This window comes from Lactuca sativa, chromosome 9 (genome assembly GCF_002870075.4).
Source record: "Lactuca sativa cultivar Salinas chromosome 9, Lsat_Salinas_v11, whole genome shotgun sequence".
Lineage (NCBI taxonomy): Eukaryota > Viridiplantae > Streptophyta > Magnoliopsida > Asterales > Asteraceae > Lactuca > Lactuca sativa.
The window spans coordinates 213,858,765-213,885,560 of NC_056631.2; the positions used below are offsets into that span (position 1 = coordinate 213,858,765).

The 26,796-nt window shown below is 38.4% G+C and overlaps 1 protein-coding gene and 1 long non-coding RNA gene across 10 annotated transcripts in view; one reads left to right on the forward strand and one right to left on the reverse strand.

Moving 5' to 3' along the window:
* The window catches only part of LOC111899014 (BRASSINOSTEROID INSENSITIVE 1-associated receptor kinase 1), a 41,360-nt gene that overhangs the window by 8,361 nt on the left and 6,203 nt on the right, over nt 1-26,796 (reverse strand). For 6 of the 7 annotated variants that reach the window (XM_023894894.3, XM_023894893.3, XM_042897894.2 and 3 more), the window contains 3 exons: nt 26,529-26,666; nt 26,097-26,429; nt 13,106-13,503 (listed from right to left, as the gene is read on the reverse strand). In XM_023894894.3, the coding sequence (XP_023750662.1) occupies nt 13,106-13,503; nt 26,097-26,429; nt 26,529-26,666 (869 nt within the window). The remainder of the gene's footprint in view (nt 1-13,105; nt 13,504-26,096; nt 26,430-26,528; nt 26,667-26,796) is intronic. The other variant, XM_042897893.2, reaches the window with a different exon arrangement.
* LOC122195791 (uncharacterized) lies at nt 842-23,383 on the forward strand. Of its 3 annotated transcripts, none has more exons than XR_006186536.1 (3): nt 842-984; nt 1,813-1,960; nt 23,201-23,383. It is a non-coding gene; the product is annotated as an uncharacterized LOC122195791 (long non-coding RNA). The 3 variants fall into 3 exon arrangements; XR_006186531.1 differs by lacking the exon at nt 23,201-23,383 and adding an exon at nt 11,681-12,217; XR_006186537.1 differs by lacking the exon at nt 23,201-23,383 and adding an exon at nt 11,685-12,217.

A 26,796-nucleotide genomic window follows, 5' to 3' on the forward strand; every position in this document is an offset into this window, starting at 1 on the left:
GGATGTGGCATGCGTCCATGGGAATATCCTCACACCAAACTTCGTATGAATAACAAGACCCGATGCTAAAGTGTACCAGGCACCTGTGCTTGACTTTCACCACATTTCCCTTTTTTAACAATGTTAACTGGTACGGCTTGGGGTGATTTTCCAACTTCAGACCCAAATTTTCAACCATTACCTCCGCTACCATGTTCTCACAGCTTCCTCCATCAATTATGACGGTGCACACTTTACCCTTTACAGTGCACCGGGTGCGAAAGATGTTATTTCAAAGCCATCAATTATCGTCAGTGAGGAGGCTAGGGATCATGCCAAGAACACGCTGGGCGATAAGGGCTTAAAATAATTTTGGTGTCCTCATCTTTATGTATTTCACCATCAGAATCATATTTTGGTGGAGTGTCCTCTATGAGAGTCACAAGTTGGGTGTTGGGGCACTCGGGAGCAAAATGCCCTAATCCTCCACATTTAAAACAACGCGGTGGGTTTCGAGTTGGAGTGACAGATGGATTACTCGAGCCTTCAGATCGAATCGAGTTGAACTGGTTCGCTAGGGTTCCACCCAATGTTCCTTTATAAGTTTCAGTTTTCTAGAACGTGGGTCGAGTCACAACGGTTTTGGCCTTGATTTTCATCTGTTTTCAACTTTAAGTGCTAGTTGACATACGTCATTGAAGGACCAATAAGGTTGTAGTTGGACGATGTGATAACTCAATAATAATATAAAATAAATATAAATATAAAATATAGATAAATAAGTATTAGGGTTAATTGATGACTATTAAACTCTAAAAACGTCATTGATTGGAGGCATAAATTCGGACTCATGAGTGAGCTAGGAAGGTTACAAACTTAGGCTTTATAAAGGGCTTGAGAAATGGAGTGGGATGCCCACTGGAATTGCAAGAAATCATTGAGAATCAAGGGAGAAATTGGAGAAGAAAGTTTGTAAAGAGTTTTGATATTTCGCTAGGAATTAAGGTATGTTCCTTTGATTTGAGGTTAAATTCATTGTTTATCTGGTTTGGCGTTGTAGTGTTTCAGTGTCTAGTTGAGTCCTTGTGTTCTAATTCGGCCGAAAATATGCATTCGTGTATCAAAATTCGAAATTTTATTTGGTTGGTAATCTCCAACAAATTAGATGTTTGAAATTTAATTTATGAGCTCTGGTCATAATGTAACGATAAAGGAAAATAGAGATAAGTTTTTTAGTACGTTATCTAAATTTATTACGTGGTTTTATTGAAAAATGGAGGCTTGAATTTACAGAAATGGTGGAAATATATTTCTTTACTTTCGGGTGAAGAAGATAACCCGTTGAATTTTCGGGGTGGGCGTGTCCAGATCCCATTTAATTTGACTAAATTTAAAATATTTAAGTTGACACACACAGAGACGTTTTCTTCTTTGAAACTAGATTCATAATTTATAGGTTTACCCCATGTATTTGAATCATTTTAAAAGTTTGGCCGATATTAGCCATATATGCACTTAAAAAAGTTTTTGCAATCTACAAAATGGTCCCTGAAATATTATTGTAATATTTATATTAGTAGTATTATTAATTAAGATTGATACTCGGTTCGTGTTTACTAAATTTATGATTTTTTTAAGCATTTATCATATAAACACAAATTTTGTGAATAGATGGAAAACAAACCTTAGTTTATCGGGCATTTCTATTCGCTAATATATTTTTACGTATTTTAAAACATTGTCGATGCATTTAAAAATTTATATGTTAAAATATCATTAACGAAAAGACACATTAAAAAAAAGGATGAATCATAACTTTTCGTTGGCTGATAGGAACACATGAGTCACTCAACCAAACTCAGTGAATGATATAGGGGATGAACTGTTAAGAGATAGATTACTTGACTTAGAGGTATCTACTAAAATTTGTAGGACGTTTTGGTTGGCGGGGATACGCTATTCTAAGCACCTCATCTACCAGGTGAGTTTTTTTTTTTTCCTATGGTTGCTCGCACATAAACGTTTATCATGCGTTTATTATGTGATTTTTATTTATTTATTGACGGTATGTTTTATGATAAGTATGGCTGCGTGCAAATGTTATTTTGAATTGTTTATCTATTGTGAGTTTTTTTGGGTGAGATGTTTAGTGAGAACGGGTGAGATATTTAATCGCCGTAAGCATGACGGATGTGTGTGATCGGCGGGGATGAGAATTGAGAATCATACTCGTTTCCTTGGATATTTAAACTACTTGAGTACAATGGATAATAAGTTGTCTCAAGGAAAAGGGAAATGAACCTTTGGTTATTTCTCTGAATAATTAATCGTTCCCCTAAATTATGTCATCGGGTGATATGTTTTGTTGTATGATTTATTGAATATATGTGATAAAACTATTTGTTTTTTTTTAAGTGATGGACATGTATGTGCAACACGAACTCACTAGGCCATAGGCTTACCCATTTAGAAACTTTAAATGTGCGCAACCCAGGAAACTATTTAGCAAGTGGTAGTAGGAAGGCCAAGGAGAAGGATTTATCAACAAGACAACAAAGGAATTCCGCAAAGACGTAACACCCGAAGTTGTTTAACTGAATATTTTATTTTATTTTATTTTGCTTCCGCTGTAGTTTAGTCTATAAGTAAGTTCAGAATTGATCTTGGGAGATGTTGGAACGATTATTTTTCATTTAATCGATATTTGAAAATTGGGGTGTTACAGACGAAATTTGCGATTTCGGACTTTAAGGCCCCAAAAAATCGAGCTATAATTTGTTCCTCCTCTCTTTCTACCCCACATCTTATGCGTAATCTGTCGAACTCACTTATGATCGCTTCCACTGTTGATGATCTTTGTGCTACGTTGTGATAGTCTAAGAATGCCTCTTGATGGAAATTAGGTGGCAAAAACCTTCCCGCAAAAGTTTCTTCATCTTTCTCCATGTCGTTACCTTCGAGTTTCCCTCTCGATTCCGCTTTTTCTTCACAGTTTCCCACCACATCGAAGCATATTTAGGGAGTTTTAGGGCTATGAGTTTTACCTTATACTCATCTGATATATCCCGCAAATCAAATACATATTCCACTATTTGAAGCCAATCAAGGAACACATCAGGATCTGCTTTCCCATCAAACTCTGGTACGCCAATTTTGATTCCCAAGTGTTGGAATGGGTCTGTTTTCCGCTCTCTCTGTTCGAACGGGTTCCCACCGTGTGCGAATGGATTGTTTGCATAATCCCCATCATCCTAAATGCGAGGATCAATGTTCGTTACCTCCTCTGAGCATTCCTCATGTTGCATCTCCAGGTCCCTGACCCGTTGCTGTAATCTTGCTATCTCTTCAATGTCTAGTGGATTACGTTGGTGTTCCTCATTGACTCTGCCGGCGAATCGACGGGGGTTCCCATACCTTCGTCCTCCACGGTCTCCCATTGTCGAATCTTCCTTGAGCTCTGATACCAACTGATGCCGTTCTCCAGGAACGGCCTGTGAGCTGATGGAATGATACGAATTGGAATCTCTTTACTATTTCCAAATTAAAAAAACTAAAAACTGATTAGTTCTGATAACAATGACAACTATATGTAATCTAATGACCCCCACAAAATAGGAGCTAACTCTAAAGATGAATTAACTAAACAACTAGATAAAACTTAAAACATCACATAGACTTGAGATTCCAACTTGATCCAATCACCTTTAACCTGGACCACCACCATTGTCTTGATCTGGCCCAAGACTAAGCAGGTCCACTGCATCACAGAGACTATGAACTGTAACCAATTTTCAATGGGTGCAAATGTGTCTTGAAAATCCACTCCTTCCATCTATGTGAACCCCTTTGTTATAAGTCTTGCTTTATATATTTCAATTTATCCGTTAGGTTTATATTTTATTTTATAAACTCGCTTTGAATCAATGACATGCTTTCCTTTAGGAAGGTTCTCAAGAGTCCATGTCCCATTATCTTCTAGAGCTTTGATTTCTCTTTCCATTTATCATCATGTGTTGCTTCAACAAAATTCTTTGGCTCATTATTTATAATGATGGCTGCTAAGAGATATTTGTGAGAATCTAAAAGCTTTTCATAAGATTTACATTTAGCTAAGCGGTGTACCGTTGAAGATCTTTGATCAGGCGTGGGTGGCGCATGGTTTATGGAAGGTGGCAAGTTAACTTCATAGTGCTTTAGATGTTTTAGCTGAGATTTGGTTTTTTCTCTTTCTAGTATTGTTGTCGAAATTTGTAGTAGCAGAAGTAGTAGCCTTGAAATTCTCAACGTTTTGATCCTCATGATGTGTACTCTCATAGTTAAAACTTAAACCATTATTATTATTAGGTCTCAAATAGTCTTCATATTGATCAAGTGATTTACATGTTTCTATGGGAATGGTGTCACTTTGACAATTGCAAGGATTGTTAAAAGTTATATTTGTTGGATATTCGAGAATTATAGTCTTGTGATCATCATCTCTCTTTCTTGTTGTGAAAGGAAAAGAGTCTTCAAAAATTTTTACATCTCTTGATATCACGACCTTTTTATGTTCTAGATCATAGATTTTGTAGCCCTTTGTCCCTTGGGGGTATTGTTATGACCTTATTTAACTATGTATTTTAGGCCATTATCCTAATATATTTGAATACAAAAGTTATATTTTAAGATATATGATACACAATATGCTTTGAAATGTTCAACTATATTTAAAATAGAAGATTGGAATGCAAAAGGAAGATAAAGGAGCTAAAAATATGCAAAAAGGATGTTGCTGGACAGCTTGACCCATCGTCAGGTTTTTGACCATATCTCATGATTCGTAACTCAGATTGATGAGATTTAATATGTTCTGAAAATTAGACAAAATTACATACGACTTTTGTGTTTGTAAAAATTTTGGATTCCCGGTTCCCGCGTCATGGCAAAGCCATTTCCACAGCATGGAAAATCAGAAAATTTCGTGCATGGGAAGATTCCATCTCCCACAGTGTGGCAAGTCTTTTTCCACGCCGTGGCGATGCTGGAACCTATAAATAGAGTTGAAAATTAACCCTAATGATATAATTTCCACCCTAATTAATACCCTACAAAAACAAACCCCCTAGCTGTGATTTTAAGGGTCTAGAAAGCAGCCAGAGGGCCATTAAATTGATATGGAGTGAAGATTTGAAGGATTCGAGAGCTGATTTATGACATGAATCATTCGGTTTGCTATTCTGACCATGATTAGAATTCCAATGTTTCTATTTGTGTTTTTGCTTTCTGAATTTAAGTGTTAAAACTTGTTGCTTTCATTTCGAGTAGATGAAACTCGATTTTATGTGTTGATTTCAATGATTTTGGATTTTTTTAGTTTGGTTATTAATTGTATTTGATTGATCATCACCTATGATGTTAGAGTTATCATTTCTATTGCCTATTGCTGAGTTATGTGTAGTTAAGAGGACTAATCTAATTACATTAACTTGAATCTTAATTAGTTTATGATCAATAAACTGTTAGGAGTAGAGATTGATCAAATCCTAGGGTTAGGTAAAGTTAATCTGTTACTTTGCCTGTGTTAGAGAGCTTAGATATCCATGCTATCCTACAATTGATTGTCATGACCATTGATGAGAAATCACTAGATCATATCTTTCATATTCCAAATATATTAAATTAATTAGGTGTTCACTAATTACATGATCATTGTGTTAGTTGTTCATTAATTGTTAATACTAGGAAATCCGATCAAGATACCTAGGCACATTAGAATTCGGTAACCAACTAATAGATCCGTTGCACTATTAACAAAGTTAACCATGATTTTGAGAAGTAATCCAAACTAAACCAAAGTACCTGAAGTGATTTGTTTCCAACATATCTAGTTTGCGATTTACTAATAAAACCCTTTTTTTACATTTCTTTTATTTAATATAACCTATTATAAAACATCCACCCTAATAAATGAAAATGACTTTGCCACATGTCATCTTCTCATTCATTTGGACACATGGCATTTTCTAGAAATTTTAAATTTTTCTATTTTCCACTTGTCATTTTATTGTATTTTTGATTTTATTATATTAAAATCCACATTTAATATATAAGGTAATATATATGTAAGGTATTTATTAGAAAATGGTTTATATATGTAATGTATCTAATGCATTAAAGTCTCATTAATTTTAATAATTCAAAAAATTTCTTATTTTTCTTATAAATTTAAAGTTTTCAAATTGTTAAAATTTTATATTTAATTTTTTTTAAATAAACTCATGTAATACATGGGTCTCACACCTAGTTCTAATATTAATTCACTACTGTTCCCCTTGAGTTCAACACCCTTGCTTATCAAAACTATACTATACTCGATTAGGTTCATTGCCTGTAAGGCATGGTTAAATGTGATAGACTAGGAACTATAAATTTAAAACTAGTGCATTAAAAATACACATCATGTGTCCTAAGAACAATCCTAGCCTCCCCCTCACTTCGAACTTACATCCCTCTGTTTTGTGCTTCTGTAGTAGGCTAAGAATCCTAAGACTTTTATACAATCATTATCGGACTCTTGATTGAGAAAATCTCATATAGGGTTTTGTTTTTGATGACATTAAAGGGAAAACGATTTATGACATATGTGGCCATTAAGATTCATTTTCCCCACAATTTAGTTGGAATATTGGCTTCAACATGCAAAGCTCTAGCGATTTCCAACACATATTGATGCGTTCGTTCCACATCCCCATTTTGTTGAGGTGTATGTGGGCATGTAGTTTCCAAGAGAATTTCTTGCTCAATGTAAAAACTAGTCATGATATTAGAGGTGAACTCCCTCCATTGTCACATCTAGTCCTTATGATACTTTTTTAAATTGGAATTTTTGACCATTTTGTAAAAATTAACTATACAATTGCTTCCTTCAGATTTGTGTCTAAGAAGAAAAACCCAAACGACTTTATTGAAATCGTTTATTATATTTTTAAAAATAGTTAGACCCTGAAAGTGAAGGTGTATGATATTTTCCCCAAATATGACAATGTATTAACTCAAAAAAACTACTAGTTTTATTGAACTAATTAGAAAAGGTAACCTAGTGTGCAGTTCCCACAAGAACATCATGGCGTGGGAGAAACAAATTGAATTTTGTCTCATATGCTTCGTAATTTTGTGTTGTATGCTGATACGAAGGATCCTTCTTCGTTTGTGATTGTGAGAGATTGTTTGATTTCATACTCCCTTGGTGCACTTTCTTTGCCAAATATTTCTTCGAGGTCAAACCATATCTCAGATCCGTTGTTAGCGTACATTACGCTACTTCTAATCGCTTTCTCCATCGTTATGGTGAACAAAGCCTTCACCATAACATCACACTACATCGATGTCATATAGTTTGGTAAGGATTCTTCCGCCTTCTGGAGAGTTATAATATTGATGAAGCCTACTTTGTTTTTGGCAAACAAGAAATTCAAAATCTCTTGTGACCAGTCACTGAGCACATCGCTGACTTGCATCTATCTAGTGTAGTTAGATTCATAATTGTAATATGGGGAGTTTGTATCGATGGTGTTTCCATCATTATTTGGTGGCGGTATTTCATCATCTTCAGACATAATTACTTTGAAGTTTGAGATAGATCAATCTAGATCCACTTTGATGCCATAAAGATTTTGATGTTTGCAAAAGCTTGAATTCATTCAACTGACCAAATGGTATAAATACAAATGGAAGGATCAAACAATTAACAAAGTAGAAACCTAGAAGGAAACTAAATAAGATAACTATGAAAAGCTAATAATAAGGAAAATAGACAAGCCTTGGAGTGCAAGGCAAAGTTATTAATTTATTTATAGAACCTTTAAGGTCTAACTTGAGAACAATCATGGTCGTAAGATAAAAGTTGTCAGATAATAGTAGATAATATTATACATGACATATTAAAGTCTGTTAAATTCCCATAATGTTTGTAGAGTTTTAAGGTACATGGTATAGTTACTCAGCTTAGTATGTTGGCTCTCAACAAAATGGAGTTGTGGAAATGTGAAACTACATCATTTATGGATATGGTGTGAAGTCTGATTACTAACCACACTGACTTTAAAAATAAGAAAATCTAGTATAAAGTATTTAAAGGTTTAGGAATGTCCAATGAAAGCCAAAGTTTATAATCCTCAAATTAGAAAATTAGACTTTAAGACCATCGATTTCTATTTTATTTGTTATATATACCAATCCAATGGTTACATGTTTTACTTACCTATTCATCCATAAGACTTGTAGAAACTAGACATGCTAAGTTTCTTGGGAACAATTTTAATGTGGGAGACAGGGTTCATGAGAGATGAAAAGTGGAGAACATGGAATCTAACGAAACTCGACAAACTACTGGGTCAATTATAATCTCAAATCATGATATAACATCAATACCTCAACCTCTTATTGATGTTATCGATGTTTAAATTGAGAGAGACTATCATATCATGATATCACAAAAAAAGACATATTACGGAGAAAGTTTCAAGAAACACAACTATGTGATTATCGAAAATACCCCTTAGGGTTTGCATTAACATTCTCAAGAAACCATACGTACAAAAAACCAACACAAATAATAGAAATAAACAATACAATTAACACCCCCCTCAATTTGAGCGGGAGGTTCTCTAATGCTTAAACTGTCCCGAAAATCCACAAATAATTGTCAAGGTAGTCCTTTAGTGAAAATATATGCAAATTGATGATCCGAGGACTCACATTATCAACACTCCCTAACAAAATGTAAATCTGTTTCCATATGTTTGGTCTGCTAGTATTGAACTGGGTTAGAAGCTAAGTACGTGGCACTCACATTATCACAAAACACAATTGTAGAGTGGGTCAAGTGGTACTAAAGTTCAAGAAGAAGATTTCGGAGTCAAGCAGTTTCGACGACTACATTAGCTACCCCCCGATACTCAGCTTTGGCACTAGACCGAGGGAAGACGTGTTGATGTTTGGAAGACCATGAGACAAGAATATCACCAAGATAAACACATAACCTAGATGTGTACTGACGTGTCAAGGGACAGCTAGCTCAGTTAACATCAGAATAAGAGACCAAACGATCGACATAAGACATAAGTATGAATAGACCATGCTGAAGAGTACCCTGTAGATAACACATGATTCACTTAAGGGCTAGAAAGTGTGGTTCGTGAGGATCATGCATAAAGAGGAAAAACAGTTGAACCTAAGTAATATCTGGATAAATAAAGGTTAGATATAAAATAGCCACAACTAAACTTTTATAAAGGGTCATATCAGCTCGGGATAAAATCTCCTTGGCGAACATAGTTTGTGAGAAAAACAAACTGTCAGGGGAGAGGGTAGCAACAATGTCGAGGAAAAAAGATACCGGTCCTAGATTCGTCATGATAAACTTAGACAAGAGACGTGTAATGACTCTTATAATGAGCGAGAGGCTAGAATCCATGGAAATGATGTCAACAACATATAGCAGGAGATAGATAGTCTATGAATCACGATGAAATATGAAAAGAGAATTGTCTGATCAACTACTGGTGAAGACAAGAGTGGAGATGAATACATAAACATTGACACCAGGCACGAGCAACATGTTTAAGACTATACAGGGCCTTACAAAGGCGGAAAACATGATCAGGGAAGGTGGGATAGACATAGCCAGGTGTTGTTTCGTGTAAACTTTTTTTTTGTTAAATCGCCATGAAAGAAGGTGTTTTTAACATCAAGCTGATGGATAGGTCAGTGACGTGAGACAACCATACTAAGAATAGTACAAATGGTAGCGGTTTTAACAAATGGACTAAATGTATTGTTAAAATCTAGACCGAGTTGTTCAGAGAAAGCATGAGCAACTAACCTGCCTTTGTCGCGATCGAGGTAACCGTGCGAGTCTAAATTATATCGGTAGAGCCATCCAAAACCAACAATATTGGCAGTGGGTGGACGAGGAACAAGATCCCATGTGTTATTGTTAGTGGGGGCTAACATTTCCGCATCCATTTCTACCTTCCAATTCGGATCACTCATGGCCTGAGCTATGGAGTGAGGAATGTATGAGAATTCAGAAGTAATGGAGAGATTGAAAAGAGTGTGTGGTTTTAGGGAACCTGTTCTAAAGTGAGTACTCATAGGCTGACTAGAGGGATGATGAGGAGGAGGGGGTGGATGGATAGAAGGAGAAGGAGGAAAGTGTGACGGAGTGGCCATTGGCTCGGTAGGAGGATAAACCGAGGGCAGAAGAGTGGGAGGTGGGTCATCATTATCAGGAGTGAACTGGTCGTAGTCAGAATTGGTAGGGGCTGGGTGAAAATCACAATATGGAAAGTGATCTTCATCAAAGACAACATGTCGGGATATGATGACATGTTATGTGACAAGATCAGGACACTTATGACCCTTATGGTCCGATGCAGGACCAAGGTAAACACAAGCAGATGACCGAGGATAAAGTTTATGAGGAGAGGTGGAAGATGTGCTAGGATAACACAAACACCCAAAAAGACGGAGGTGGTCATACTTTGGAAAGAAACCAAAAAGAACCTCAAAAGGAGTTTTAAAGGATAAGGTGGTGGTGTGGAGAAGATTAAGAGTGTGGACAACAGTGAGAAGCGCCTCAGACTAGAAGAAGGAAGCTAGAGACGTCTGAAACAAGAAAATATGTACAATATTGTTAATAATACAAATAGATCATTCAGATTTCCCATTTTGCTGAGACGTGTATGGATATGAGAAGCGAATAGTAATACCATTAGATTGGAGATACGTGTGCAGGAGACGATTATTAAATTTGCATCTGTTATCACACTGAAAAGATTGGATGTCAGTTTTAAATTGGTTTTTGACGTAACATTCTAAAATTACAAAAAACAATATAGGCTACATTTAGCACGTAGAGGAAAACCCCACAAAAAATGAGAAACATCATCAATAAACAAAATATATTATTTAAAGCCATCACAACTAGTAACATGATATGTCCATAAATGATAGTGAAGAAGTTCAAACACATGAGTAGTGTTTGTTAAAGATGGCGAAAAATATAAATGAAAATGTTTTCCAAATTGACTGTAGCAGCGAAGCCAAATGGAAAATAAAACGACGCGACTGTAAAAACTTGAGAACAGAGGAGCCGGGATGTCCTGAGAGGCGAAACCTAGTGGGAAGAGAAACCGCAGTAAGAGCAAAATCTGTGACTGTAACGGAAGGGGTGCACGAGTATAGATCACCAACACTATCGCATCGCTTAAAAAGGGCACGATAATCAAGATCGTTTATAGAAAAACCAAACGGGTGAAAAGAGACAGAAGCCCAATTATCAATGGTAAATTTAGGATCAAAGACTAAAATTTTAATTATTTGATTTGAAACAAGAACATTTTTGAGAAAACTTCGATAGGCGAGAGGTGTAAGCACCGCGAGGTGTGAAGCGATCTCGTACTAAACGAAAGAACTTTCACTTTCCATAACCAAAATGAAAGAAAGTCAACCTAGCTTATTGTGAGAATAAGGAAGAAAAGCTTGACCAATATGTATTCCTGGAATGATAGCAACATTACCAATTATTATGGATTTAGAATTACAAGACGTAAGAGAGTGCATAGTACCTTGATTAAAATTCATGTGTGAGTTCTCCCCGTATCCATGTAATAATTATTATCTGGTGGTAGTTGAATTGACATAGCCTGAAAAATTGAAGACAGATCTGTAGGTGTTGGGCTGTTGGAACTGGGCTACTGCTAAACTTGGAGCAAAAGTATTGTTGGGCTGTGAAGGGAATATGCTGCTGGGCTTGATCTGCGCTTGAGGAGTGGGCTGGCTGTATATACATGGCGGGCTGCTGGTGGGTAAGCAGTGCTTTGGCTGCTCAGTCCAGCTTATTAGGCTGTCGCTGATTGGGCCGACAGGCTTGATCCGGCTGACATAATATTGGGTTGCGAAAATGGACTGTAATTATAGTAAATTGGTGGCAGAAAAATGCCAAATGGAAATTGAGCATTCTGGTAATTTTGTGGCAGTTGATTTTGAGATGTTTAGCCCCTTGCACTTGGATGAGGCCCCATAATACCCGCAAATTGTGAGTTTTGACTCGTATTTGTTGCGTATTGCACATATAATTAATGTGTAATTGTAGTTATATCACCATAACTTTATATCATATTCATATCTAGTAGACTTCTTTGGCTTTGTTGAATATTGAACATATACTTAATGTGTAATTGTAATTTTTGCCTCAGTTTTCTGTTTATTCTATTGAAGATGAAGTGGACTAAATACCTAGCTAACTTAAGAATAATGACAAGAATAATACCCAAGTTCTAGAAAATGGGATCAAGGGTGATGTAAGATTTAGACAATCGAGTCTCTACCTGAATATAGAGAACGATTTCATTGTATGAATGATGATCTCCTAAATATGAAATCTTAAACCACAATGTAAAATAAATAATAGTATGAAACTAAGGAGAATAACCATATACTAGCATAAAACTAACTTTAAACCAGCTACTTCAGGTCTTTCATCACACTATCTTTACATTTCCTAGTTAGGCGTCCTCTTTCCATCACATCATCAACTGTGATTGTTTTCGGCATATCTTTCGACTTGTCCAACTTAAGAAAATTTAATATGATAGACATACAACCAAATGGGAGAATGAAATTTTACCATTAATTATGTGCCTAAACTTTTTACAGTATATGGAAATATTTGTCTATCAGTGAATCACTTTAATAATTGTGGCTTTACTTACTTTTTAATTATTACCAAACAGTCCCTACAGAATCTCGATAAGCCATTCTAGTCCCTCTAAATAAATTAAACGATGGTTAACGCGATTTCTAATGTGCTTTAATTTTTTGTTCCTAATTACAAAACTCTCATTTATTATCTTTGAGACTAAGGATGTGTAAAAAATCAACACCATCACAAAGGGGACATACTTAGAATTGTTAAATCCTCCTTAATCGTCTACTCTCGTGGCGTCTTCTAATGAAACAAAATCAAGTAAGGTTTCATGTTTAATGAATGACATTTATATGTATTTTATGATGATTTTAGAAATCCTATTTTACATTTATGTTGAAATTATTTGGTGAAATCATTCAACTCAAGGATGCTTACCCAATCAAGCAACATGACCTCTTCGTCATAATTGGCAAGCCGAGCAAGGTCAAAGGCTGGTCGCCCAGTGATTAGTTCTAGAAGCATCACACCATACCCAAAAACATCAGTTCTTTCTGAAGATCTCCCCGTGGCTAGATACTCAGGGGCTATATGTCCGATCGTACCACGAACACCTGTTGTTACATGAGTATCATTGCAGTCCATGAGTTTAACCAACCCAAAGTCTCCTACAACCGCTTCAAACTCCTCATCCAACAATATGTTTGCAGCTTTCACATCACGATGGATTATCTTAATGTCACAATGATCATGCAAATAAGCAAGTCCCTTTGCGGATCCCAATGCAATTCGTTTCCTTGCTGGCCAATCAAGTACAGGTCGTGTATAAGTTCGATCTACAATAATTTATCATTTAGGTTGTTAGATATTATCACATTTCATTGTTTACTCTATTCGATGTTTTGTAAGTAGTGTTAAATGTTACTTGAAAATTGAAGACCACTAGCTAACCATCCATTAGCTTGGTTGTCGATCAACTAATGGAATTGAGGCCCATTTCAGTTTTAATTAGGATTTGAATTGCACCGAATCATATTTGTGTTTAAACTTGTGAATAATAATACTCCATTTTGCCTATGTATGTAGGTCAGAATGACCAAACCACGCAAACACTGTGTCTTTGTGTGTGAGATTATTCTCGTTTATTCCTAACAAGTGGTATGAGGGTTACATTTTGCTTTGTCAATTGGAGAGATGTCGTCTTACAAATTTAAGTTGAAGAAATTCAATGGCTTGAAAGACATTACTTTATGGAAGGTGAAAACGAGAGCTCTTATTTTTCAACAGGGTCGTGCAATGGATTTAAAAGGAGAAGTAAAATTACTACAAGACATGGTGGGTCAGGTTGACGATCAAACAACAACTTCTAGTCTTTGGGAGAAACTCTTTGATTAATATCAGAACAATTATCTCATGAATTGGTTATATGAGATGGAAGGTTTGTATACCCTTCTAATGATAAAAATAACGTAATGATCATCTAGATAATTTTAATCGTATTAGAATTGACCTACAAGGTGAATAAGTTAAAATTGAAATGAGGATCGAGCTATTAGTTCGTTGTTCTCTCTATCGAATTCTAATGAGAGTCTCATTGATACCGTGTTGTATGGTAGAAAAACGATTATTGTCAATGACATGAAGGATTCCTTGGTTTCAAAGGAACTAAAGTGTATAGGTTTTGGTAATGAAGAATGTTTCAATTCAATTTTATTTGTTGGCAAAGAGATGGTGGAAACAAGGGGAAGCCACATTATAAGTCTAAATCTTATGCTAAGATAAGTGTTATAACTACAAGAAAAAAGGGTCACTATAAAAGAGATCTCCATAGCAAAAGAAAGATAATTTCAAGGTTGAATCAAGAAGTAATAAATGTGATGTTATGGTTCAAGAGATTTTCAGATGAAGAAGTCATATATGAAAATGTAGCTATATGTAAGACTGGTTCTGCAAATGCTTGGATCTTGGACTTGGGCGCATCTCACCATATGATCTATAATCATGATTTCTTTTAATCTTTTAAAGAATAGAATGGCACGGTGAAGATGGGTGATGTTGTAATGTAATGTATTAAGGACAATGACACAGTGCAGATCAATATCTACGATGACATGGTCAGAAAACTTGATTTTTGGTCTGTTCTTGATCTTCAGAAGAATTATTTTGGTGAAAATGTGTAACACCACGTTTTGAAAAGTACTTTGGTGGCGGTCTCAGAGGCCCAGGGTATCACCGATTCAGTTGTTTATGGGTCTCAGGTTCTATTCGAAAGGTTTTAAGACTTGGATATGTAACTAGGAGGGCAGGGCTTCTCGCCACCTTTTCGTAGATATAAAGTTCGTCGGAAACGGACTTAGAACGAAGAAGTTATAGCACTTTGAAGTTATTGGCATAAATGGTCCCTAATGGAAATGTTTGACAAGCAAATCCCATGCATGCAATGGAAACATGCACATGTACGGCTGGGTACGCTCAACGTAAGCTAGTGTACGCTCAACGTAGTGGAGTACATGATCGCGGGTGTAGGGGGAGTACGCCCAGCATATGAGAGGTACGCCCAACGTACTCTCAGAGACCCTAAACCCTAATTTTTAGGGCATGCCACTATATAAGGAACATTATGGCTCAAACCATAGCCCCATATCAGCTTCCCCAACCTTAGAGAAACCCTAAAACGCCTCATCCCTTCATCCTTGGGTGATCTTGACCTTGACAGGCTCATTTTGGTGGTGTAAGCTTGGAAGAGGAAAAGAAGAAGTTGGCAAGGAAGAACTTGGGAAGTTGGAGCTTATAGATTTGGGATATCATCATCATCTGGAACTCCTTGGAGGTATAAAGTTCATAACTTTACCTAAGAGTACTTAGATCTAGTAATGTTTAGCTTTAAAGTAATTTTGGTCCAAAGGTGGAAGCTTTATAGCCCAAGTGCGATTTCCAGGCGAAGGGTTGCTACCATTGGTGCTAAATGACTCCTTAGGTCAGAAAGTTGACACCTTGATGGTCTTAATGGATTCATGCATGACTTAAGACCATCTTCATGGAAGTAATACATAATTTTTGGAGTTTGGGTTTGTTTGGGACAAGTAAAGTCACCAAGTCAGTGACTTTATGGATTAGGACGATGAAAAGGACTTGGATATGTAATTATAGCTTCTGAATCTGGGTATTAAGCACTTAATGAGAAATGGACTTAACAGAGGATTACGCTAAATTTACATGCAGGTACGCCCAACGAGCACATCATTTGGCCAATACACTTAGCGTACATAGGAGTACGCCCAGCGTACTAATCAAAGACGGGCCTTATGTAATTTAGGCCTCGGATTGGGCCATACAGGGGGATTTTGGTCCTTTGGGCCTAAGTGGGCCATCAGAAGCCAGTTAATGTGGTTCAAGAAGATGTTTGGGCTGTAAGGCCCATTAGAGGGATTGGGCCTAATTTAGCAAATTAGACCATTAGTGGGTTTGGGAAGCCCATCAAGTGTTACGGTTTGTATATTAGAGTTTTGAGCCTTAGATATGGACCAAGTTGGACTAGGGATAAAATGGTCATTTTACCTTAAGAAGGATTAATGTTTTGGACTAAGTGATATTTTGGTATTGTCAGCTCAGGAAGACGAGAGATCAATAGTTCGGGGATCTGCCAGCTAGCAACGAGGGGTTATTCACAGGATTCCATAGTCAGCCTTGCGAGGTGAGTTTTATCCAGTAGGAACGGGTCTAAGGCATCAATGCCAACCCATTTAGGTGTGATAATGTATACTCGATTTAGATCTGATGCTGGGGTTAGCCCGATGCAGTTTATATGTTCTAGATTTTGGTCCGATGTCGGGTGGTACCCGAGGCAGTAGTGTATGTAGTTATACTTGTTGTCTTTGTGATACTTGTATATGCCTGGTAGGGAGGTGAGTGTGGTCGGGGGCCCGTATCTCATCACTAGCTGTGTGTGGATGGGGTTCCATATCTCATTAGCATCAGAGTAAGGGTGGGACCTTTAGACTAGTAGTTACAGCGTAGAGATTGTCTGTATGTATTAGCATGATATTATGTGTATGTGATTGTATGTGTATAACGGGCGAGGCCTAGGTGAATCAGATATGTATATTGAGGGGGCTTGATGCCAGTCGGGGCTTGATGCCAGGCATGACTCGATGCCGAAGCAAGTCCGATGTCGGGTAAGTCCCGATGCAGCGGGCGGGGGCCCAATATGTGTGTTTATGTGTATGGTATGTGGTAGATTGGGGAGCTCACTAAGCTTCGTGCTTACGGTTTTCAGTTTTGGTTTCAAGTAGTTCTAGTAGCGGAGGGAAGAGCTCGGGATGATTGCATTGCACACACCAATAAGCTTTAGCTTGGGATGTTTTACTCTACTAAAAGAGCATGTTTTGAGATGATACTCTGATGTGATATAACGACTTTTTTTTATGAATGATTTGATATGTTTATTATGGTTTTATTAATGATTTTAAAACGAAATTTTCAGACCGTATTTTTGGATATTACAAGTTGGTATCAGAGCCTTAGTTTGAGGGATTCGGGCACACTCTCAGGTGTGTCTGAATTCAAACTGAGGACTTGGTATGAATTTTTTTTTAAAGAAAATCATTTTTATAAAAGAACTTTGAGAAGAGAAACGAACTTTGAAAAAGAGAAAAAGGGTGTGGTGTATTCAATCAGCCGAGCTCAAGTAAGTTCTCCTAAATTACCCATACTTATTTGTTTAGATATGATATGCTTATGAGAACTGCATGCTAGATTAGGACTAAGGATCTAGGAAGGATGCCTTATGTGCTTGTTATATGTGTATGAGCTTTATGAGTTGTATGCTAGTACAAATTCCCGACATATGAATAGAATAACTTGATTATGTTATGATTAGATTTTCCTTTTTGTCTGAATGCTACTTACTTTGTGCTTTGTGGAACTCTGAGTGATGGGAGTTAGCCATTAGGTGGATACTCCAAGTCACATGTGATCAGGGTTGAATAATCTCAGAGTGCTAGATTTGGCCATATTGCGCAGCTCTTGTTTGAGTCTAACCGTTATAGGAATGAGTCCTTTACTTGAAGGATTATCTGAGCCTCGTCACATGTGATGACATTCAGGTAGTGGCCAATTGGCGTTATGAGGATACCTGCAGTAGCTGAGGAATGGGATTAGGTTGGAGGTTACCCTAGGGAAAGACTAGGATGAGAGTAGTGTTGGGAGCAGTAGTAGTAGTAAGGGACTTGATGGAGTCGAGGCAATTCTCGAGGAAAGTATAGATAGATGTGGAAGGTAGTATGGGCACGTACTACTGAAAGCAGAGGATTCGTACTCGATTTGAGAAAGGCTAAGATAACACCAAGGAACTTGTAGTGCGTGTAGGATCCATCAGTAGTGATGAGTATTCTGATGATAGTTATGTTATGTTGCAGAATGGTGACATTACGTGAGAGACCAGTGGGCGATTCAGGCGCCGATGAGGGATCAGGCTCAGGGAGCAAGCGGGAGAGTTTATATCAACTGAGATTATGTGCAGTATTCTAGACCAGACTCCTATGATCTTTGGTACGGTCAAGTAGGGCATATTGGAGATTATAGAGGAGAGGCTCAGGGCATTCAAAGTCGAGATTGCTGCGGACTAGGCTGGGGCCCGAACTCCCTCGTTCTAGGAGTTCAAGGCGTGCAGGGCGCCAAAGTTTTTTGGGGTTAGGGACCTTATTGTTATCCAACACTGGGTGTTAGATATTGAGAACACCCAGCGCATTAGTTCTTGCCCGGATGCAGAAAAGGTGGGTTTTGCTTCATATATGCTGAGAGACAGAGCCGAAGATTGGTGAGGCGAGGTTACTAGCCAGGTGGGAGCAGTTGGTGTGGCTGAGATGTAATGGGCTGAGTTCGTTCGGCTATCTGACTTGGAGTTTGCACCATCCATTGAGGTGCAGAGGATGGTGAGAGAGTTCCAGGAAATCCAGCAGACCACAGAGACTGTGGCGGAGATCACCGCCAAGTTTCGGGAGCGAGCTTTGTTAATCCCACAATATGCTACATATGAGGATATGAGGTAGACGAGATATCACACCATGCTGAGGGATGATATCTGGGAATTTGTGAGATTTACAGGGTGAAAAAACCTGAATAAGATGGTGGAGAAGGCCTGTGAGTGGGAGATAGAGTTAGAATCCCTCACTAAGCAGAATCCTGAGCAGGCACATGCATCAGTGGGTCAGGTTAAAAAGCCGAAGACATCAGATTCTAGATCGAGAGGTGATCAGGACCGTAGCTCCTGTGGCAAGTGTGGCAGGACACATGAGGGTGCGTGTAGGACCGGCAATGGTGGTGATTCGGGTTGCTTCAAGTGCGGTCGTGTCGGTCATTTTAGCAGAGATTGTACCGCTACCACTACCCAGGAATCAAACTTGATATGCTTCCATTGCAGTCAGCGGGGCCACAAGAAGGCCTAGTGTCCAAGTTTTCGTTCAACAGGAAAAGTAATAGCACCTACCCCTACGACTTTGAGGATCACCGATGGCCGTTAGGGGCGGGCAGAGGCGCCTACGACGAAGAGCAGGGTGTACCAGTTGGTTTCAGAGGAGACGCGAGTAGCCCCTGATGTGGCAGGTGCGTATCTTTCATTTTCTTATCAGCTTTTAGTTATGATTTATTTGTTATGGTACTGCATCGATGTTAGTGACTATATTTTAGAATATTATAATTCCTGCTTATGATGTTATATGCCATCTGCATACCATGGATGTTAGAGTAGTAGTTCAGAGATGTTTCCCTAGGGCAGGTTCTCAGGATGCAGTCACTGTAGCAAGTGTGAGTAAGGCTCGAGAGATGTTCTGTTAGTCATTCAGAGTAGTTCAGATTCGGTATTGGTTAGTTTTGGAGCTCTGGCAATAGTAAGTATTGGTTGTCAATAGATCGACCATTAGATGGAGAGAAGGATTGAGAATCCTTTCCAAGCGGGGAGCTGTAGGGATCTAGTTGAATCGAAGTGGGCGATAACCATCCTAGTGGTCAGGATCAGAAGTGAGTACACAACTGGGATGCGTTCACGACTTTGTTGGGAAGGAAAGCTGCCAAGTGGCTGCTTGAATAAGATAAGGAGTGCGTGAGTTTGGAGTTTGGGAAGACTTCCCAACATTAAGTCTGTGTATTCACGATAGTTGATAACTGGTTGGGAACCAAGTTAAAGATCTTCTCGGTGAGAATGCGAGTTTAGCCAGGATGTAAGACTACGAGATAGCCGTAGCATTCATCAATAGTTAGACAACGTGAGGTGTTGTAAGATTGCGGGTAAGCCGTAACATTCATTAGCAGCCTAGTTAGAGGAGTGTGGGTGAGGGTCCGTATCTCCTAGTTAGTGGAGTGTGGGCGGGGGGCCGTATCTCCTAGTTAGTATGATAGGAATCAGGAAAAGTTAGCAAGTTGAGATTTAAGGAGGAGTGGGCCTGCATAGCCCTAGATAGGTGAGACCTGTGGGAGAGGCCGCTCCAAAATATAGTTTGGTGAGACCCATGGGCGAGGCTTGTGTACTTATAGCAGCGCATGTGAGACCTGGTAGAGACGGTAGGGTCAATGTAGGGGATCGAGGGTCCCAAGATTTATAGAGCCATAGTATGATAGGAATCAGTTTTAGACAGCCGAAGCTTCCTTCGGAAGTCGCTGGGAGCGACTGAGAGATGGAGTTGAGTTCACTAACCGGTCGGAGTCCGGTAACCATGATGGTGGTGGATTAGTTGGGACCAGGGTGGTCTCGGATCATCCGAAAAGCGAATAAGAGACAGCAAGACCTCCGCATAGGAGCAAGGATGGGAGAATCCTTTAGGGGAGCAGCCAGTTGACCGAGTGGTGCTATGTCCCTCACAATGAGATCACATAATCTCATAGGGGATTGATTTGACTTTGTTGTGCAGCTCTTGTCTGAGTCCAACTGTTGCAAGGATGAATCTTTTACTCGAAGGATTATCTGATCCATCCGCTGAGTTGGGTGTTCAGCACTGAGACGCGATAAGAGGAAGCATTTAGTGTGTAGCAGTGAAGAGACAGCACTGGGAGTGACTGTAGATTTGGTACAACGTAGTGTTGTCTAACGCAGAGATAGAGAAGGTTGCTGCTTATGGAAAGTTGCCGTGGGAAGGCCAGTTAACGCGTATGAAAAGAAGGGGTGAACCCCTAGAATGTTCAGCGTGGGTACTCCGGCAGTACTAGAAGAAGTATCGATTAGGTAAGAGCGGTGTACTAAAGGTTTATAGCGATTAGATGGTTCTCCAGAGGATACCCTAGAGGGTTAGAATTTTTCTCAAGAAGGATCGGATGGAAGACAAGTAGAGGCGGTTCTTCGAGGATTGGATCGGGCAGACAGAGTATGCATCGTATCGGAGCACCGTTAGAGGAAGCGGGGTAGTTGGCTGTAGCAAACTTCGAGGATGAAGTCTAATTTAAGTGGGGGAGAGTTGTAACACCCTGTTTTGAAAAGTACTTTGGTGGCGGTCTCAGAGGCCCAAGATATAAGCGATTCGGTTGTTTATGGGTCTTGGGTTCTATTCGAAAGGTTTTAAGACTCGGATATGTAACTAGGAGCGTAGGGTTTCTCGCCACCTTTTTGTGGATATAAAGTTCGTCGAAAACGAACTTAGAACGAAGAAGTTATAGCAGTTTGAAGTTATTGGCATAAATGCTCCCTAATGGAAATGTTTGACAAGAAAGTCCCATGTATGTAAAGGAAACATGCACGTGTCCGGCTGGGTATGCCCAGCGTAAGCTGGTGTATGCCCAGCATAGTGGAAATGATCGCGGGTGTAGGGGGAGTACGCCTAACATACGAGAGGTACACCCATCGTACTCTCAAAGACCATAAACCCTAATTTTTAGGACATGTCATTATATAAAGAACATTATATCTCAAACCCTAGCTCCTTATCAGCCTCCCCAACCTCAGAGAAACCCTAGAACGCCTCATCCCTTCATCATTGGGTGATCTTGACCCTGAGAAGCTCATTTTAGTAGTGTAAGCTTGGAAGAGGAAAAGAAGAAGTTGGCAAGAAAGAACTTGGGAAGTTGGAGCTCATAGATCTGGGATAGCATCATCATCTAGAATTCCTTGGAGGTATAAAGATCATAGCTTTACCTAAGAGTGCTTAGATCTAGTGAGGTTTAGCTTTAAAGTAATTTTGGTCCAAAGGTGGAAGCTTTATATCCCAAATCCGATGGTCTTAATGGATTCATGCATGAGTTAAGGCCATCTTCAAGGAAATAGTACATCATTTTTGGAGTTTGGAGTTGTTAGGGACAAGTAAAGTCATCAAGTTAGTGACTTTATGGATTAGGACGATGAAAAGGACTTGGATCTCTAATTGTAGCTTCTAAATCTGAGTATTAAGCACTTAATGAGAAATGGACTTAACAGAGGAGTATGCTGAGCGTACGCCCAATGTACGCATCATTTGGCCAGTATGCTTAGCGTACATAGGAGTACGCCTAACGTAGTCATCAGAGATGGGCCTTGTGTATTTTGGGCCTCGGATTGGGCCATACAGGGGGATTTTGGTCCTTTGGGCCTAAGTGGGCCATCAGAAGACAGTTAATGTGGGCCAAGAAGATGTTTGGGCTTAGGGTAAGGCCTATTAGAGGTATTGGGCCCAATTTAGTAAATTGGGCCATTAGTGGGCCACTAGTGGGTTTGGGAAGCCCATCTAGTGTTGGGTGTTTTATATTAGAGTTTTGAGCCTTAGATATGGACCAAGTTATACTAGGGGTAAAATGGTCATTTTACCCTAATAAGGATTAATGTTTCGAACGAAGTGATATTTTGGTATTGTTAGCTCGGGAAGACGAGAGATCAGCAGTTTGGGGATCTGCCAGCTAGCAGCGAGGGGTTATTTACAAGATTCCACAGCCAGCCTTGCGATGTGAGTTTTCTCCAGTAGGAATGGGTCTAAGGCACCAATGTCGGCCCGTTTATGTGTGATAGTGTATACCGGATTTAGATATGATGTCGGGGTTAGCCTGATGCAATTTATATGTTCCGAATTTCTGTCCGATCTCGGGTGGTACCCGAGGCAGTAGTGTATGTGTATGTAGTTATAATTGTTGTCTGTGTGATACTTGTATATGCTTGGTAGGGAGGTGAGTATGGGCGGGGGCCCGTATCTCATCACTAGCTGAGTGTGGACGGGGTTCCATATCTCATTAGCATTTGAGTAGGGGCAGGGCCCAAGATAGGCGGGGCCTTGAGACTAGCAGTTATAGCATAGAGATTGTCTGTATGTAATAGCATGACTTTATGTGTACGTGATTGTATGTGTATAGAGGGTGAGGCCCAGAGACATGCAAGGCCTAAGAGAAGTAGATTTGTATATCGAGCGGGGCTCGATGCCAGGTGGGGCCTGATGCTGGGCATGGCCCGATGCCAGAGCAAGTCTGATGCCGGGCAAGTCCCGATGCAGTGGGCGGGGGCCCAGAATGTGTGTTTATGTGTATGGTATGTGGTAGATTGGGGAGCTCACTAAGCATCATGCTTACGGTTTTCAGTTTTGGTTTCAGGTACTTCCGATAGCGAAGGGAATAACTCGGGATGACTGTATTGCACACACCAAGAAGCTTTAGCCTGAGATGTTTTACTCTGATAAAAGAACATGTTTTGAGATGATACTCTGATGTGATATAACGAATTTTGTTTATGAATGATATGATATGTTTATTATGGTTTTATTAATGATTTTAAAACGAAATTTTCGGATCGTATTTTTGGATGTTACAAAATGTTTGGATAAAATTTTTCCGACGTGATCTTATAGTTACGAAAAAAGGTGAAATATGGAATTTATTTTCTAAATGGCAACGTAGTTAAAGAAATGATGGTTGTATCCCAACGCTTAGAGAAACGTGATGAATTGACAAAGTGATGACGACTTAGATTGGGGAAAATGAACGAAAAAGACATGTCAATTTTAAGTAAACGGTGGTCTTTTGGTGGAGAAATAACTAGAAAAGTCAACTTCTATAAACCTTGTGTCACTTTGAAAGCAACATAGGGTGAAGTTCAGTTTTGTGAGGACACAACAAAGGAAACCCTTGAATATGTTCTCACTCATATTTATGGTGTCCTCTAGCGAAATTCATGATGGATGCTTGTACTTTATGAATTTTATTGATTACTATTCAAGGAATGTCTGGTTACATTTCTAAAGAGAAAAATATGAAGTGTTTGGAAAGTTCAAGAAGTTAAATACTATGGTTGAAAAACGGACAAGCAAACAAGTCAAGACACTTAGAGTGTTTAATGGGGTTGAGTTTTGCAATACACTGTTTGACAATTTCTATAAAATAGAAGGTATAGTGAGGCACTGTACTATACAAAACACACCAGAACAAAACGAAGTCACATAACAAATGAACTAAACACTGATCATGCATCATGAAAGATGTATGCATTTATTTGATGATTTATCAAAGTAATTATAGCATAAGAAGTGAACACTTCTTGTTATCTAGTGAATAGATCTCTATTAACTGCAATTAATTTAAAGACTCCTCAAGAGGTATGGTCCAAAAAAACCTCTAACTATTATGATTTATGTACATTTGGAAGCCATGCTTATGCTCATGTTAATGATGGTAAACTATAATTGAGGGCTATGAAATGCATATATTTAGGATACTCAATTGGATTGAATGGTTATCAAATATGGTGTTTACGAAAAGGAAAGACTCCAAAATTTGTTATTAGTAGAGATGTGACGTTTGATGAATCTTCTATGTGTAACCAGAGAAGAGAAAGTAAAACTCTTGCAAGGAAACATGATCATGGTGCTAGCTAGAGGCGGAGTTTGTAACGCAAAACCTAGATAGAGTTATGATAAATGAAGAACAACAAACCTACATGAAACATCCTAGATGGGATGAATCTCATGATCAACCCATTAACCAAGAATCTAGAGATGTTGGTGCCGGGAGAGAGTATAATAAGGACGAAATTATAGCAAAAATAAGGTGGAAAATGAACATTTAAAAACATGCTAGATATGTTGGATGTGTCAATTCTTGTGACATTAGTTTTGTATCTTGTGACATTAGTTTTGTAGCATATGAACTAATGATTGATGAGGACATTAATACTAACAAACACCTATCTTACAAAGAGTTTGTTGCAAGTAAAGAAACAACAAACTGGTTAATGATGATGAACGAAGAAACGGAATCATTGGATAAGAATGAAACATAGATCTTGTTGGTTACGAAAGGAGAAAATCTGTGCGATGCAAATGAGTCTTTAAAAAAAGAAGGAAATTATGTAGTTAAACCAACAAGGTTCAAGGCATGGTTGGTGGTAAAGGGGTTATCACATAAAGAAAGAATTGACTATCATGAGGTTTTCTCACTTGTGCTAAAGCACAAAATAGTTCATGTTCTATTAGCTATGGTTAGTGCACTTGATTTGGAGTTTGAAGAACTTATATCAAAACAACATTTCTTCATGGTTGTCTAGATGAGAAGATTTAAATGTTCCAACCAAAAGGGTTCCTTCATTCAAAGAAAGATAATGTATATTTGCTAAAGAAATTCATTTATGGTTTGAAGCAGTCTCCATGAGAATGGTACAAGAGACTGGAATCTTTTATGACTTCGTAAAACTATATTCAAAATCAATTCGATAATTGTTTTTACTCAAAGAAGTTGTGTGATGGTTCTTACATACATATATCTAGTGCTATACATGGACGTTATGCTTATTTCAACCAATAATATGGCTGAAATTAAAGACTTGAAGGCATTGCTGGAAAGTGAGTTTGAGATGAAAGATTTGGGTATTCCAAAGAAGGTTTATGAGTAATCCACGTCAACTTTAGTGTAAAGTGATCAATACCTGGCTGACGGAGAGGCTTAGACATAATAGATGTTCGTGGGAGTTAATAGGAGTTACAAAGATGGATTTGGGATTTTGCTTAGACGTAATAGATGTTCATAGGAGTTAGGTCCCTACCGGGAAAATTGGCAAGACAGAGAGAAAGTTCTTGGTTTTTGTAGCTTGGAGTATTACTAAGTCAAGATGAAGATTGTTAAATATGATTTAAGAAATTGTTAAATATGACTTAAGAATTGAAGACAATAATTAGCTCATAAGTAGCTAGTTGGTTGGCCGCCGACAGTCAAGTAGTTTGGTTGTTGATTAACTAATTGAATGGAGACCCAGTTCGGTTTTATGTTACATTGACCGAATTGTAATGTACCATAATATTATGTTCAAGCTTGTGAATAAAAATACTCCTTCTTGTCCAGTTGATGTATGTCACATTGACCGAACCACGTAAATATTATATGTGTATGTATGTGTGATTATTCTCGTTTCTTCATGAGAGGTCACATACTTATTTTTACCGAAATCAATTAAACCGAACACACCATTACATATTCAATTATTCAAACACGTACCACATACCTTTTAGACATGATGCTACGCTGCCATTGGCCATGTAGGGATAAACGAGTAAGCGTTCGGTTGGTGTCATGCAAAACCCTTGCAGCCGAAGTAGATTGCGATGTACAGCCATGCTTATCAACTCAACCTCCATTTGAAACTGCAATTCACCACCTTGAACACGATCTATCAGTCTTTTTACAGCCACCAGAGCACCATCAGCTAACCGCCCTTTGTAAACTTTTCCAAATGCACCTCGACCAAGAATGTTTCTGTTACTGAAATCATCGGTTGCAACTTGTAGTTCACGCAGAGAAAACCTCTTCAGTAGTCCCAGATGAACTTTAGGGTCCTCTTCAGTTGCAAACATGCATACAAGAATCAAATGAGCGGAAAAACAAATTCAGGAAATCGATGATTTTGTTAAATATAGTAATTAATTAATTAACATACCTGCTACATCAGTGAAATGATCTTGTCGTTCTCTGCACCACCGCCAAGCAGGTACAATTACCCAACCTGCAAGAACAAGAGCAGCACCAACAGCAGCTCCTCCAGCAATAGCTCCCTTGTCTTTCCCGTTGTTTCCGACTGAATTACAGTTGCATGCACAATCAGAAGGGGTAAATATATGGACTTCAAAATTAATTTACTGTGATATCAAGATCCAAGCTTTCCCACGCTCATGACTTAAAGTGGCAATGAAATGTAACTAATGGCA